The sequence below is a fragment of the Ambystoma mexicanum genome, chromosome 14, assembly GCF_040938575.1.
Source record: "Ambystoma mexicanum isolate Mex_15411 chromosome 14, UKY_AmexF1_1, whole genome shotgun sequence".
NCBI lineage: Eukaryota > Metazoa > Chordata > Amphibia > Caudata > Ambystomatidae > Ambystoma > Ambystoma mexicanum.
The window spans coordinates 136337018-136350193 of NC_090940.1; the positions used below are offsets into that span (position 1 = coordinate 136337018).

The following is a 13176-nucleotide window of genomic DNA, read 5'->3' on the forward strand; positions in this document are numbered from 1 at the left end:
CCAACGATCCACGACCTTTCGGAGATAAGCCTGCCGTTTCATCAACGTTACCAAAATTGGACAAGGAGGTTTATAATTTGCTTGTTATTCCAATCTGGTCGGATCCCATCTGGTGTATTACCAGGTGTGGGGCTGATTGATGGTTTAGAAACCAATATTCACCCCTGGACCACTGGTACCCCGGAAGTTGATTTGTCACAGTCATAACTGAGTATTCTCACTGATCTAACTTCCCAGGGGACGGCCTTCGCGTGGGTCATATTTCAGGATGTGTCTCAGGGAAGACAACAGGTATCAGGGGCCAGTACCTCAGAACAGTGTCTGTGTTTTGGAAGGTATCTTCATGTGTAAGAGGGGAGGATTTAATGTCCACCATTGAACTCCCCCTCTTCCAAATTTTGGGCTTAGGAGATGGTCGAATATACTGAGGATTTTTGACTTGTTTCTTGCCAGTATGCTATACAACTTTCCTCAAACTCCACTTCTTTGCCTCGTTTCTGTTCTGGAGATTTGTTGTGGTACTGTACTTCTCTTCGTTTGGCCTGTCATGGTCTCTTCATTGGGTATCTCAGGTGTGCTTTAAGTTGTTATCTTCCAGGGGTAAGGAGCAGCTTCAATAGCTTCTGGATTAATCTCCACATCGTCTGAAAGGGGTAGGAGGTGGCTCCATCCTGCAATTAAATTATCTGTTAGTGTAAAATTCGTTTTTAGCTGTGCCTCCAACCTGCATTGAAATTGTCTTTTAGTGTTAAATTTGCTTTTAGCTGTGCCTCCATCCTGCATTGAAATTGTCTGCTAGTGTAAAGGTCAGTGGTCAAAGTGTATGAAAAGAAGTAGTGGAATATTGTTCCCTATTGGCCTGCCCCCGCTCCCCACAAACCACATTACCGCGTCCAGTAACAACGGTGCCGGTAAGCTACCGGCACCCTTGCTACCGGACCGGCATACTCCGAGTTCTGCGAGCGGGTGCCTTTCAGCCCGGAACGGCACTCGCTCGCAGACCGTGACGGATGCACCGGCACCATTCATGAATGATGCTGGTGCATCTGTCCTCCCCATTCCCATTGAGTCCAATGGGACTCGAATGGGAATGGGGAGTAATTTTTTCCGGCGCCCAGAAATAGGGAATTACGGGGACCGCCGGGGCCGGGACTGTAATGCCACGGTAAGTCTTCATTGCCGGGTGCCGGAAAAAAAATGACTCCGGTGGCAGCCGTGCCGGTATTTACCAGCACGGCTACCACCGGACTCATAATGAGGCCCAATGTCTACTTCACGGGCACAGTCCTGGTTCAAGGCCTTCAGGTCAACCTCCTTCTCTTTGACTGGATTCTGCCTTAGCTCATCAATTTCCTTCCTTCCCCTGCCTCTCACCCTTCTACCTCCTCTGCTCCAACACTCCAGACGGATGCCCCACGTCCTGACACTCCACCTCAAAAAACCTTCAAAGGCAGCAATCATCTCCACCTGGTGACCCTCAACTCAAGATCAGCCATCAAACACTCTGCTGACAGCTGGCATCTGCCATCTCCTTGAAGACACTGACCTGGAAATACTTGCACTCACTGAAACTTGGTTCAATGCCAGCTCAGTTACTTCCTTTGACTCATTTCTCCCAGACGGCTTTAAGATCACCTCAAAGCCTCAACCCCACTGTAATGGCGATGGGGTGGCCTTAATCTTCCCAGAGTGGATTCCTTCTACCATCCTACCCACCCAGCACTATTTGTCCTTTGAGAGCCTTGTATGCAAATTGGTCATCTCCCCTTCCTCCACCCTGACCATTGCTACCATCTACTGGCCCCCTGGCACTTCTTCAATGTTCCTCTCTGAGTGGGCAGACTTCTGTTTCTCCCTACTCTCTACCACCTCCAACCTGCTACTACTAGGTGGCTTCAACAGCCACCTAGACTCCCCTTGCACAGCAACCACCCTCTTCACTGACCTCTGCTCCTCCCTATCCCTCTCCATTCTTCCTTCTGGCCTGACCCATTCTGCTGGACACACGCTAGATGCCATCATCCACTCCAACCTCACTCTCTCTACTGCCTTGGTCACCCCTCTCTCCTGGTCTGACCACTCTCTCCTCACCTCCCATTTGGATCCATATGAGCCTGTGACAACTCCTCATAAAGCTCTGTCAATCTCGTTCACGCAAAACGTAAGTGCAGGGCTGCTGAATGGAAGCGGCACACTTCAGGCTCACCCTTGGACAAACTGGCCTGCCACCTGAACCAGAGACACCACAGACTCTCCATCCATGCCAAAAAAAGAGCCCACATTTAGGCACAAGTGTCCAATGCGTCCAACAACATGGCTGAACTCTTCAATATCTGCAGGTAACTTGCCAACCCATCCGCAGCATCTTCTGCCCCTACTCCTTCCCAGGCCCTCTGCAATGCACTCGCTTCTGACTTCACTTCCAAAACCCAGGACATACTGAACAGCCTTTTCATGTACTCTTCCTACACATCCTCCTTTCTCTATCCCCCTACCACTCACCCTCCTCCGTCCTCCTTCCTCTCCTTCACTCCTGTCTCCCCTGAAGAAGTCACCAGAGTTGTCAACTACATGAAGGTCTCCTCCAAACAGGTTGCCCCTTGCTCCTCCAGAACCATCAAGGAAAATGTTGCCTCTCTCGCCCCTGCTCTTGCTGATCTCTACAACTCCTTTGCTACTGGTTCTTTTCCATCTTCCCTCAAGCACTCCCTTGTGTGCCCCCTCCTTAAAAAAACCCTCTGCAGACCCTTCCTGCCCAACCAACTACCCCCGCATTTCCATCACTCTCTTCCTGGGAAAACTGCTTGAGAAGCTGGCCCTCCCCAACTCAACTCTCATACTGAACTTGTTGGCGGTCTACATGACAACCAGTCTGGATTCCGAGCTTCCAGAGGCAGGGAAACTGCTCTTCTGATCACCCGTGAAGAACTGCTCGCATCTCTTGTCCTCATCCTTCTTGATCTCTCCTCTGCATTTGACACAGCAAACCATTCCATCCTCATAAAAAGGCTCCATGACACCCTTGGCATCTCGGAGCGGGCACTGGAATGGCTTACCTCCTTCCTAACTGACCGTTCCTCCAAAGCCATTCTGGGCCCTTTCTCCTCCCCTACTTCCTCATCCACCTGTGGCATTCCCCAGAGCTCCATTCCTTCGCCCTGGCTCTTTAACATATACCTTCTCCCCCAACTTCCAGTGCTACGCTGATGATACACAACTTTTCTTCAAACTTCCCACTGACGCCCTTGCACCCTCCTTCATCCCTGACTGCCTCTCTGCCATTCATGTCTGGTGCACTGCTAATGACCTCTGCCTCAATGCCAGCCAAACAGAGAGTCTCCCTATTGGGTCCCCTGCACCCTACCTCTTCCCGGCACTCTGGCCTACCTCATGGACCCCCCATTCCCCTTCCTCTTTAGCCAGGAATCTCAGAGTCATCTTCAATTCCTCCCTTTCCTGCAACCTTCATATTCAGGACATTGGGCCTCATTCCAAGTTCGGCAGTAGCCTTGCCAGTAAAACCGGCAGGCTGCCGCCGAACGTGCACATTTTTCCAGCACCTGGCAATGGGATAATACAGGGGCGGGCATTACAGCCCTGGTGGACCCTGCATTTCCCCATTGCCAGGCACCACAATCCATTACTCTGCCTTCCCATTGGATTCCTAAAGGACTCCATGGGTATAGGGAGGCTGGATGTACCGGCACCATTCATGAATGCAGCACGCCTTCTTTTTTAGCATTGAAATAATCTATTAAAACATTATTTTTTAATTCTAATGATTAGAATGGCTGGCCTGCTGCAGCCCGGCCACTGATAGTCTCCTGCTTTGTGTATTAACTACTCTGTTGCTGTATCCTTTCATGGTTCCAGCGCACTGAGGCCTACGGGCGTGTCGCGCTCAACAAGATGTCAATAACATAACATCTTAATAGATAGGAGGCTAAGCTATGAAGATTAAGGCAGCAACGGGGAATATGAAGCTGTATTTCGCATATAACTATATATGGCATGTGAGGCTATACTTTCCATAAAACAGGAGTAACTAGTCATATGTGTCTTTACTGACAATTTAAGGCAATGCCCCTGGCATATGTTGGCTCTGCTTGATGGCCCCCAGTCACACTAAGATCCTTCGTTATGTGGCCTTCTACAATTGGTTGACATGCTTGTACCCTTCTGGAACATTCAGTTCACTAGTAGCACGTAAGCTGGTACCCCAGGTTCTGGTGGGTGGACTTGACTGTGTCTCACCACCCAATTAGCCCAACATCTCTCATCGCTCATGCCTTCTGTCATTCAGATTGTCTTTGAACTTGGCCTTGCAAAGTATCACTGCTCCTGAGAATAAAAGGGAGTATGGGCACATCCTTATCGTAGCTCAGGTCTGCACATCCACTCCTATTTTCATCCTAGGCTCACATGACAGGAGACCATATTTCAGCCTGTTTTACAGCATTTAATTGTCTTAGATTAATGGACATGACACTCATGGTGTTGTTTCTTACACCTTAACAAGGGCTGATTCAGCTTCTCACGTTCACTTGTTCTTCAAGGATAGATAAGCGGTTCTTGGCTGCTTCATCCTTTGACACCAGGCCAAACAGCTATTCCAGAATAGGGCAGTAAGACTTATCCTGGGCCTCAAGCCCAGGGACCACATCTCTCTTGCCCTACAAAGCCTTCAATGGCTTCCGGTCTCAGCACGGTTTAAATTCAAATCCCTCTATATCATCCACAAGGTTATCTGGGGCCGGGGACCACTATATCTTCAACGCTTCCTGACCAAATACTCCCCTTCTAGACTCCTCTGTTCCTCTGGCACCAACTCCATGCGTGTTAAGCAGTTTGCTAAACAGAGAGCTTGTGGTCGATCACTTTCCTCGGCTGGCTCCTTCCTGTGGAATAGCCTCCCTCTCCCTCTGTGTCTTAAGCATGACCTCATTAAGTTCTGAAAAAGGCTCAAGACCTTTCTCTTTACCTCTTCCTTCTCCTCCTCTCTTCACTGCTAATCATATAGTAGCGTGACTGATGTGCAGGGCCCTTATGTGTCCTTGGGCCCTGACCCCCCGCATCTCTCATCCCAGCCGCTGTCTTCCTACTGCACTCACTTAGGCTCACTGTACCCATGGGTGGTTGCACTTATGGTCTTCTCCTCTTAGCACTTACCTTGAGCACTTCTCCATGAGCATCACAGCACCTCTCCCTCGCCCCCTCCCCTCTGCACTTGCACGTTCTGAACACTAACAAGGCATAGATGTTCGTTTCCCCTCCATTTCTATTCTCATTATTTGTTTGTACTAATAATTCAATTATTTATCTTTGTTGTAACTCATTGTCTGCCTTTCTCTGTCCCCACCCTGTTCGCCCTGCGGGCGGTTTGAAACAGTTTTGCTAATTGTATAAACGCCTAACAAGTGACCAATAAATAAATACAAATAAATGGCCTCTGCACATTGTGCAGCAGTGACCTAAGCACTGCTAGATGCCAATATTTGGAGGGTCATGATTACTTTCAGTAGGTGTGTAATGGCCTCACCCCCGTGAGTGGTTGGGGGGGATTTCTATTTCTATCTCTCAATGAGTGCTTCTGCTGGGAATCGGCATAGAGTATACACAGGATCCCTGGTCCTTCCAATGGTGATCTGTCTCAACTTTGGAATTCTTGCATGGTATATTTTTGCCCTCCGGATCTCAAGCCACAACTCTGCCATCATCTGCCCCTACTCTGCTGGGCCTCTTCCCTACAAGGATTCACTAGCAGGTGTTCTGGTTTGTGTATTGTTTTTCCCTCATGTTGCAGGTGATGCTCATTTGTCTGCTACTGGGAAGGGGAGTGGCATGTTTTTCCCTCTGGTCAGCTCCATGTAGGTCTTTGATTGGCCATGTCACAGGTGCAATGCATGAATTGTACATGGGTTTCAGCTGTGTGTGCTTCTGGGTGTGATTCTTTTATTGTTCACCCCTCCTGCAGATGCTGAGGGCCTTACTTTTAGAACAGCCCCTCGCAGGTCTTAAATTGGGCGGGAATGACTGCCTCTGTCTGGTGGAATTACTGCTTTGATCCTGATTTCAGCGGTTTGGGTTTCACCACTGGCAGTGTGTAATTTGCCACTACCGGGTGGACGTTTGGTGTTAGTATCAGGGTGGGCAACCCGTTACTGACTGTGTTTCAGGATTGGGTGCTGTGGTTGGCTTTACCAACAATGTTTTTTTTTTTTACCGCCGTCCGATTGCAATTCGCTCTTTCCATAATGAGGCCTGCAGGTTTCATGAATGCAGAAGCATCCAGCAATCGTTTGTCCTTTTGTAATTATTTTGTTACGCCTTCGAAGACATGAATAGTTCGTTTGCACGCAGCTCATGCTGCCATAACTCCTAACATTGGAAGCGCCGATTTAAAGCTGCATTTTATGAAATGTTATATATAGTGACTATACATTCATATGAGCCATTACCAAGTGCCTGCAGCTGTGCTTGGCAAATGATGGCAGCAATTGGACATGGAAGGCTGTACCTTCTGTATTATGACTACTACATGGCTTGTGAGGCAGTAGCAGGCCTACAGCGCGACCATTTAACCCAATCCAGGCGAAACCTTCACTGGATACCGGTACATCACAGCATTGCCTATAAGATTCTCACATTGACACACAAATGCCAGAACAGTCAAGCTCCTACTTATTTCTCCAATCGATTGTCCAAAGTCACAGCTTCTCGATCTCTTAGATCAATGGACCTTTCTCAGCTCCACGTCCCTCGATTTAAACTGAAAAACATTTGTGGTAGATGTTTCCTCGTGCAGGCTCCAATCCTTTGGAACTCTTTGCCAGATTCTCTCTGCAACAATCCTTCATTTTTAGCATTAAAAAAATCCATTACAACATTATTTTTTAATTCTAATGATTAGAATGGCTGGCCTGCTGCAGCCCGGCCACTGACAGTCTCCTGCTTTGTGTGTTAACTACTCTGTTGCTGTATCCTTTCATGGTTCCAGCGCACTGAGGCCTACGGGCCTGTTGCGCTCAACAAGATGTCAATAACATAACATCTTAATAGATAGCAGGCTAAGCTTGGAAGATTAAGGCAGCAACTGGGAATGTGGAGCTGTATGTAGCATATAACTATATATGGCATGTGAGGCTATGCCTTCCATAAGACAGAGGCAACTAGTCATATGTGTCTTTACTGACAATTTAAGGCAGTGCCCCTGGCATATGTTGGCTCTGCTTGATGGCCCCAGTCACACTAAGATCACACCCTTGGCCTACCAAGGCAGCTCTGGAGTTAAAATGTGGTTGGTAACTAAAACAGACAAAAGAGTAAGGGCCTGATCACGAGGGTAATACCGCCAAACTCAGTTATTGATAACACATCCAGTTCATTACCGGTAACCAGAGAGGTCTATATGATTCCAAGTCATGCAGACCTTACTGTTATTCCCCATTTTGTAGTCCCATAGGACTGTGTGAGGTGTAGTAATTACTATATGTGGAAATTACTGCATGTGGTAAGTAGCGCGGGATAGGACGAACATGCCGAACTCCTTTAATGCGAACCTAAAAATGTAGAGATTTTTTTTGTCGAATGTTTGCACTTTTTCCGCACAAATAGAGATGGTAAGTGGGGTAGGGGTATTACTTTGGAATGGGGGCTGTGGGTGGGGGGGTGCAGTGGTCCCCACCCACATTTATTTGTGCAAAAAAGTGCAAAGAAACAGACAACAGTCTGGATTTCGGGATTCACAGTAAAGGATTCAGTATTTTCACATAGATCCAGTAGCGCATGCGGTTGATGCTTTTGTCTGGAGGTAGTATTTACAGGAAGGAGCGTAGCAGGAAAAAGTCAGTTTCCTGGTCGTTTTCCTTGCAGGCATGTTTTGTCTCGAGACTAGTGATGGCCTAGCTCCGGTGGCCGGGAAAGCAATGGCATTTGCAGAATCGATTATATTCCTGAAGTACAACTGGCCTGTGCACATTTAAAACACAATTTTAAACCATGATAATTGTAGGCCAAGCCAGTGGGAGGTGGATGTGATTGGGGAAAGAGGAAGGGTGGAGAGGTAATGGATGTAAAGGGGCAGGGACCTGCCCCACTTTAATGAAGATAGTATTTGGGCAGTATGCCCAGTTAGTCCAAGGAATGGAAATGAATATGCAACAGGTTTGTGGGGATTTCAGTGGCACAGGAATTAGGGGGCAAGACAAGAAAAAAGATTTGTTTATTAATCAATTTCATTTTTATAAAAATGTCATTCAAAATATAGAGTTCAAATTATTTATTGAATTTTTACTTCTCAGTATTTACTATTTCAAAATGTAAACTTTGGAAGCTAGAAAATTGAGTTTGGATGCTTTTGAATTATCATTTATATATTTGTTTTAGGACGCTGTTGCCTCAGGTGCTGATCGCCATACGACTATCCAGCGATCCAGTAAAACCAACCAAAATGTAAGGCTCTATGTTGCCTTTGCATTTTTTCTGGAGAATTGATCATGAGGTCTGCTAGTCACATCTTTTCATGAGTTAAGATCAATGGCTTTTTATAGGGCTGGTCCATAATTTGTTTTCACAGTGAACGTCGTAACCTTCTCCAGATAACATGATTTGGCCTTGTTAAGAGTTTGGCGGTCCTACCAGAGGTAAAACCGTTAAACTCAATTAGGGTTACCACATGCAGTAAGGATAATGGCATGCATGATTTGGAGTTATGCAGACTCATTAGTTATTCCCCATTGTAAAGTCCCATTGGATTCCATTGGGGACATGTTGTAATAGCGCATGGTTAATACTGCCACCATTACCGCATTTGTGTGCCTCTAATGACCTCCACACAAATGCAAGTGGTCTTTCCAGGTTTTGGTAGCAAAGCCCTTAATTACGTAGAGCACTAAGCAGGTGATATTTCTAAATATTGGCCACTTTACCACTACTGCCAAACTCTTATAGAGGCCCTCTGTTTATCGGTCAATATATCTTCTGCAAACTGACCATTTACGAGGTGAGCTTATTTTTCGTAGTTGGGTTTTATGCAGCTGTTGCATCGTTGTTTTTTTAGCGGAACGGTTTGGTTCCTATTGCTGAATCTCAGTGGACCTCTTGCCACATCCAGGAGCCTCATACTGAAGGCGAGTACCTCAACCTGTAAGAACCATTAGGAAATTATGAGTTATAGGGCCTCATTACACAGATGGCGGTAATGGTTAACGGTCACCGTTAATGGTAACGGTGACCGTTAACCATTACCGCCTTACTACGAGGTCCCTTAGCGGGTTGGTGCTTTAACGCCTGCTTTTTGCAGGCATTAAAAACCAACCCGCTAAGGGACCTTGGTGCTAATTACGGCAAAAATTCCCCATTCCCATTGGGGCAAAAATGGGAATGGGGAAGGGCAGTGGTGGAAGGGGGAATTACCGCCCCGCCAACCTTGGAATGGGGCGGTAATTCCCCCTTCCACCAAGGCGGTGCCGGTATTTTACCGGCATGGACCAAGGTGCTAATAGCACCTTGGTCCATGTGCTAATACCGCCATCCGTGTAATGAGGCCCATAGACTACTTTACAGCTGCTCCATACTTCTCAACCAACCAGATGCATTGCGCCCTATGTGTAGTGTTATGTTATGTTAAAGGTTCCTAAACCACGCACTGTTGACACCTGAGCGGTTCTCTTCGTGGTCTGGCGGACCTGTAAAGAAAGGATGGAGGCGGGTAAGTTAGTAGGACTGAGCAGGAAAAAGAGCAAGAGAGCTTTGTGGTGCTGTTGGCATCTTCAGTTCAGTAACACCGTTCACTGAGCGTCGGTGTGTTTTTCGGTTGGTAGCCGCCATGTGCTGTTGGGCGAGACTATGGGCCTCATTACGAGGTGGGTGGTAAGGGGTTAATGGCGCCGGTAAAGGTGCCGGCGCCGTTAACCCCTTACCACCGTATTACGAGGTCCGCTTGCGGGACCCCCTCTGGATGCCTGGTTTTACCAGACGTCCTTAGCGGGTCCTGCGAGCGGCCCAGCATGCTAACAACGGGCCTGTCATTAACAGGCCCATTGTTAGCATGCTCCCCATTACCTTTGAGCCCTATGGGGGCTCAAATGGGAATGGGGATGGTCCGGGTTCCCTGAATGGGGAAATACTGGGCCCTCCAAAGTCAGAATGGCCCAGTATTTCCCCATTCAGGGAACCCAGGCCTGAGTTTGGAGGCAGCCATGCCCTTATTAAGGCAGCCTTAATTATTAAGGGCATGGCTGCCTCCAAACTCGTAATGAGGCCCAATGTGTGGTTTGTTTTGTTGTTGTGGTGCTCTGTAAGAGCCCTCTGGGTAATGAATCTCAACTGGGCCAACTCAACCTGATATCCTTAGGTTGATACAATGAGTGCCATGAGCTTGGCGCCTGCAGAAGTATTATTATCATTAGAATGATTAGTATACAGCGACTGCATGCTGTATAGAGAGATATTGGGGGTCATTAGGAGTGTGGCGGTAAGGGTTTTACGGCGCCGGTAAAGGTGCCAGAGCCATCAACCCCGTACTGCCACATTACGAGTTCTGCTCCCGGGACCCGCTAAGGACGCCTGGTAAAAGCAGGCGTCCTTAGTGGGTCCCGCGAGCAGACCAGGGTGCTAACAACGGGCCCGTTGTTAGCACCCTCCCAATTCCCATTGAGCCCTATGGGGGCTCAAATGGGAATGGGGAATGGTTCCTCGAATGAGGAATTACCGGGCCTGCCAAGGTCGGAATGGGCCGGTAATTCCTCATTCGAGGAACTCGGACCCGGGACCCGGTACTCGGTACCCGGTAAGGGGGTAGCCATGCCGCTAATAGCGGCATGGCTACCTCCAAACTTGTAATGACCCCCATTGTGCTTGCTCCACCAGGGATTGCCTTGTTTTGGCAAAGGGACTGGAAGCTCTTTTAGGTCTAGGTTTAGTTTCTATTTGATGTGGAGGAATCTATTTTTTCATATAAGTTATTTCCATTTACATTCCACAGACTCTGATGCAGTTCTTTTTAATTTTTTTTAAATGTAATGACTTTAAAATAAATATTTTGATGAGATATGGAAGGACTTTAATTTAATGTGTCAATGCCAGTGTTCTTTCTGTGTAGGAGTCTTTATGTTGGGTTAAAGTCTAAAGCTATTCAGCATGTATTTGGCAGGCCGGATTACTGCTCCATCCACCCCACTCCCTCTACTCCCTCTACTCCCTAGCTACTCTCAACAAGGCATTGAACTGTGCTACCTCTACCCTCTGCCACCTGCTATCAACCTCGCCCGCCTTTGCATACTGCCCGCATATGGTGTGGCTGTCCATGAAAAATCTTCGCCCGTTCGAATTCCTTCGTCTCCTGTTCAAATCGATACATGGGCTAGCCCCCGTTCCACAACATGCCAGAATTTATATCCTGTGAGTCACTCCTCACACTGTGTGCTATCATTCAAACAGTAAGGGGCTTCAACGTTTCCCTTAAAAAGGCCTTCTATCCCAGGAGGGACCCCAGAGATTTAGAGGGCTACCATCCATCGCCACCATTGGAATATCCTCAACCACCACCACTACTGGTTTGCATATCGTTATAGATCAGTATGTGCAGTAATAACTGCAAATGTGTTTAAGGTCTTTCCTTTGCTGTTACCACTCACAGTTGCCAGCTTCTTTTCAATTTAGTGAATACAAAACAAACAATACTGACATATTCTGGAAAGCCGTTTAAGGAACCACTGTAGTAGAAACTGCCATACAAGTAGTGGCAATCAGTGTAATCATCTGTACCAGAGGTCTGCAGCTGGTGGCTCTCTAGATGTTTTTGGACTACAACTCCCATGAGCCCTCACCATTGATTATGCTTGCTGTAGCTGACGGAGGTGTTGCAACCCAAAACATTTGGTGAGCCAAAGGTGGTAGACTCATGATCAATGCCATAATCACTTTGGATGCTTTGCATGATCAACGCATGCCAGAGTCTTTTAACAAGTTTAGGATTTTAATGGAGAATTCAAATCTGTGGAAAGATAAGTTGCTCAACTGTAACAACTGTGATCCAGATGAGATATCTTCAGTAGTATCAATCAAGCGGCCCTAAGGAACTGGTAGCCAGCATCATAAATTTAGAGTAAGTTTGTGACATCAAAATATAAACAAAATGGAAGAAATTACAATGACAGATGAACTGGTCCAAAGTCTTTCAAACTTTGATGGTGTCCTACAGAATGACGGCGAAACATTCTAACAAAATTGGTACTATATAGACATGCAGCTTCAAGACCGCCAACCACATCAGGTTTTCAGGATAATCACTAACTATGTAAATATCTTTCATTTCGATCTGCTGCCTTTGCTATCTTTTGTATTGATACCGTGAAAACCTGGAATGGATTGAGCTGCTGGGTATTGGACTTGGAGATCCCAGAATTATAATTGATATACATGCTGAAGATCTGTAGTTTGAGATAAGTAACTTATTCTTATCAGTGAAAGTATAATTATAAATACTGATTTTTGTCATTTTCCCAAGATGTCTATCATCATACTTACTCCTTTTCTTTATCTTTTTCTTCTTGATTCGTATCTTCTTTTTGTTCATCTTTCTGTTCTTCGTTACCAGAATTATCTTTTTCTTGTGACTTGTCTTTTTCGTCTGACTTTTCTTTTTCACCCGACTTTTCTTTTTCGTCTGACTTAGCCTTATCATCTGACTTAGCTTTATCGCCTGATTTGTCTTCCTCACGAGAAGTTTCCTTTTCTTGTGTAGTGTCGTCTTCGCGTGTAGTTTCTTCTTCTGATGTTGATTCCTCCTCAGTTTTAGTTTCTTCTTCCTGTGAAGTATCTGCCTTTTTTTTAGTGTCTTTAGACTTTCCAGGGGGCATTTATGCTCTTATCTGAGATTTTTCAATTTCCTGTGAAGAAGGAATCCTGAGTTATTGAATTTTCGAAAAAACAAACACAAACGCTTTCCATCTTTTTTAGTTCCAGCTTCAAATGATCGACAGAGGAGGTTATTAGGGGGGAAAGTCACTTTTCAGAAAATTGGGTAAGCTCCCTGACATGTATACTGGATTTATAAGTGCCGGGCCTCTTTTATCACCAGTAAGGATTAATCCAACATCTCACTGGACGTTACAACTCTATATGGTTCACAAGGTGGGGTATGACAAAAGTCTCAGATATGGGCAATGAGAGGTG

General features: G+C 46.5%; 1 protein-coding gene across 1 annotated transcript in view; it reads right to left on the reverse strand.

Annotated features, from left to right (window-relative positions):
• Window positions 1-13176, reverse strand: part of LOC138527254 (uncharacterized) — a 200132-nt gene that overhangs the window by 70407 nt on the left and 116549 nt on the right. The window contains exon 3 of the mRNA XM_069638358.1: window positions 12529-12890. Coding sequence (XP_069494459.1) covers window positions 12529-12860 — 332 coding nt within the window. The 5' untranslated portion in view covers window positions 12861-12890. The remainder of the gene's footprint in view (window positions 1-12528; window positions 12891-13176) is intronic.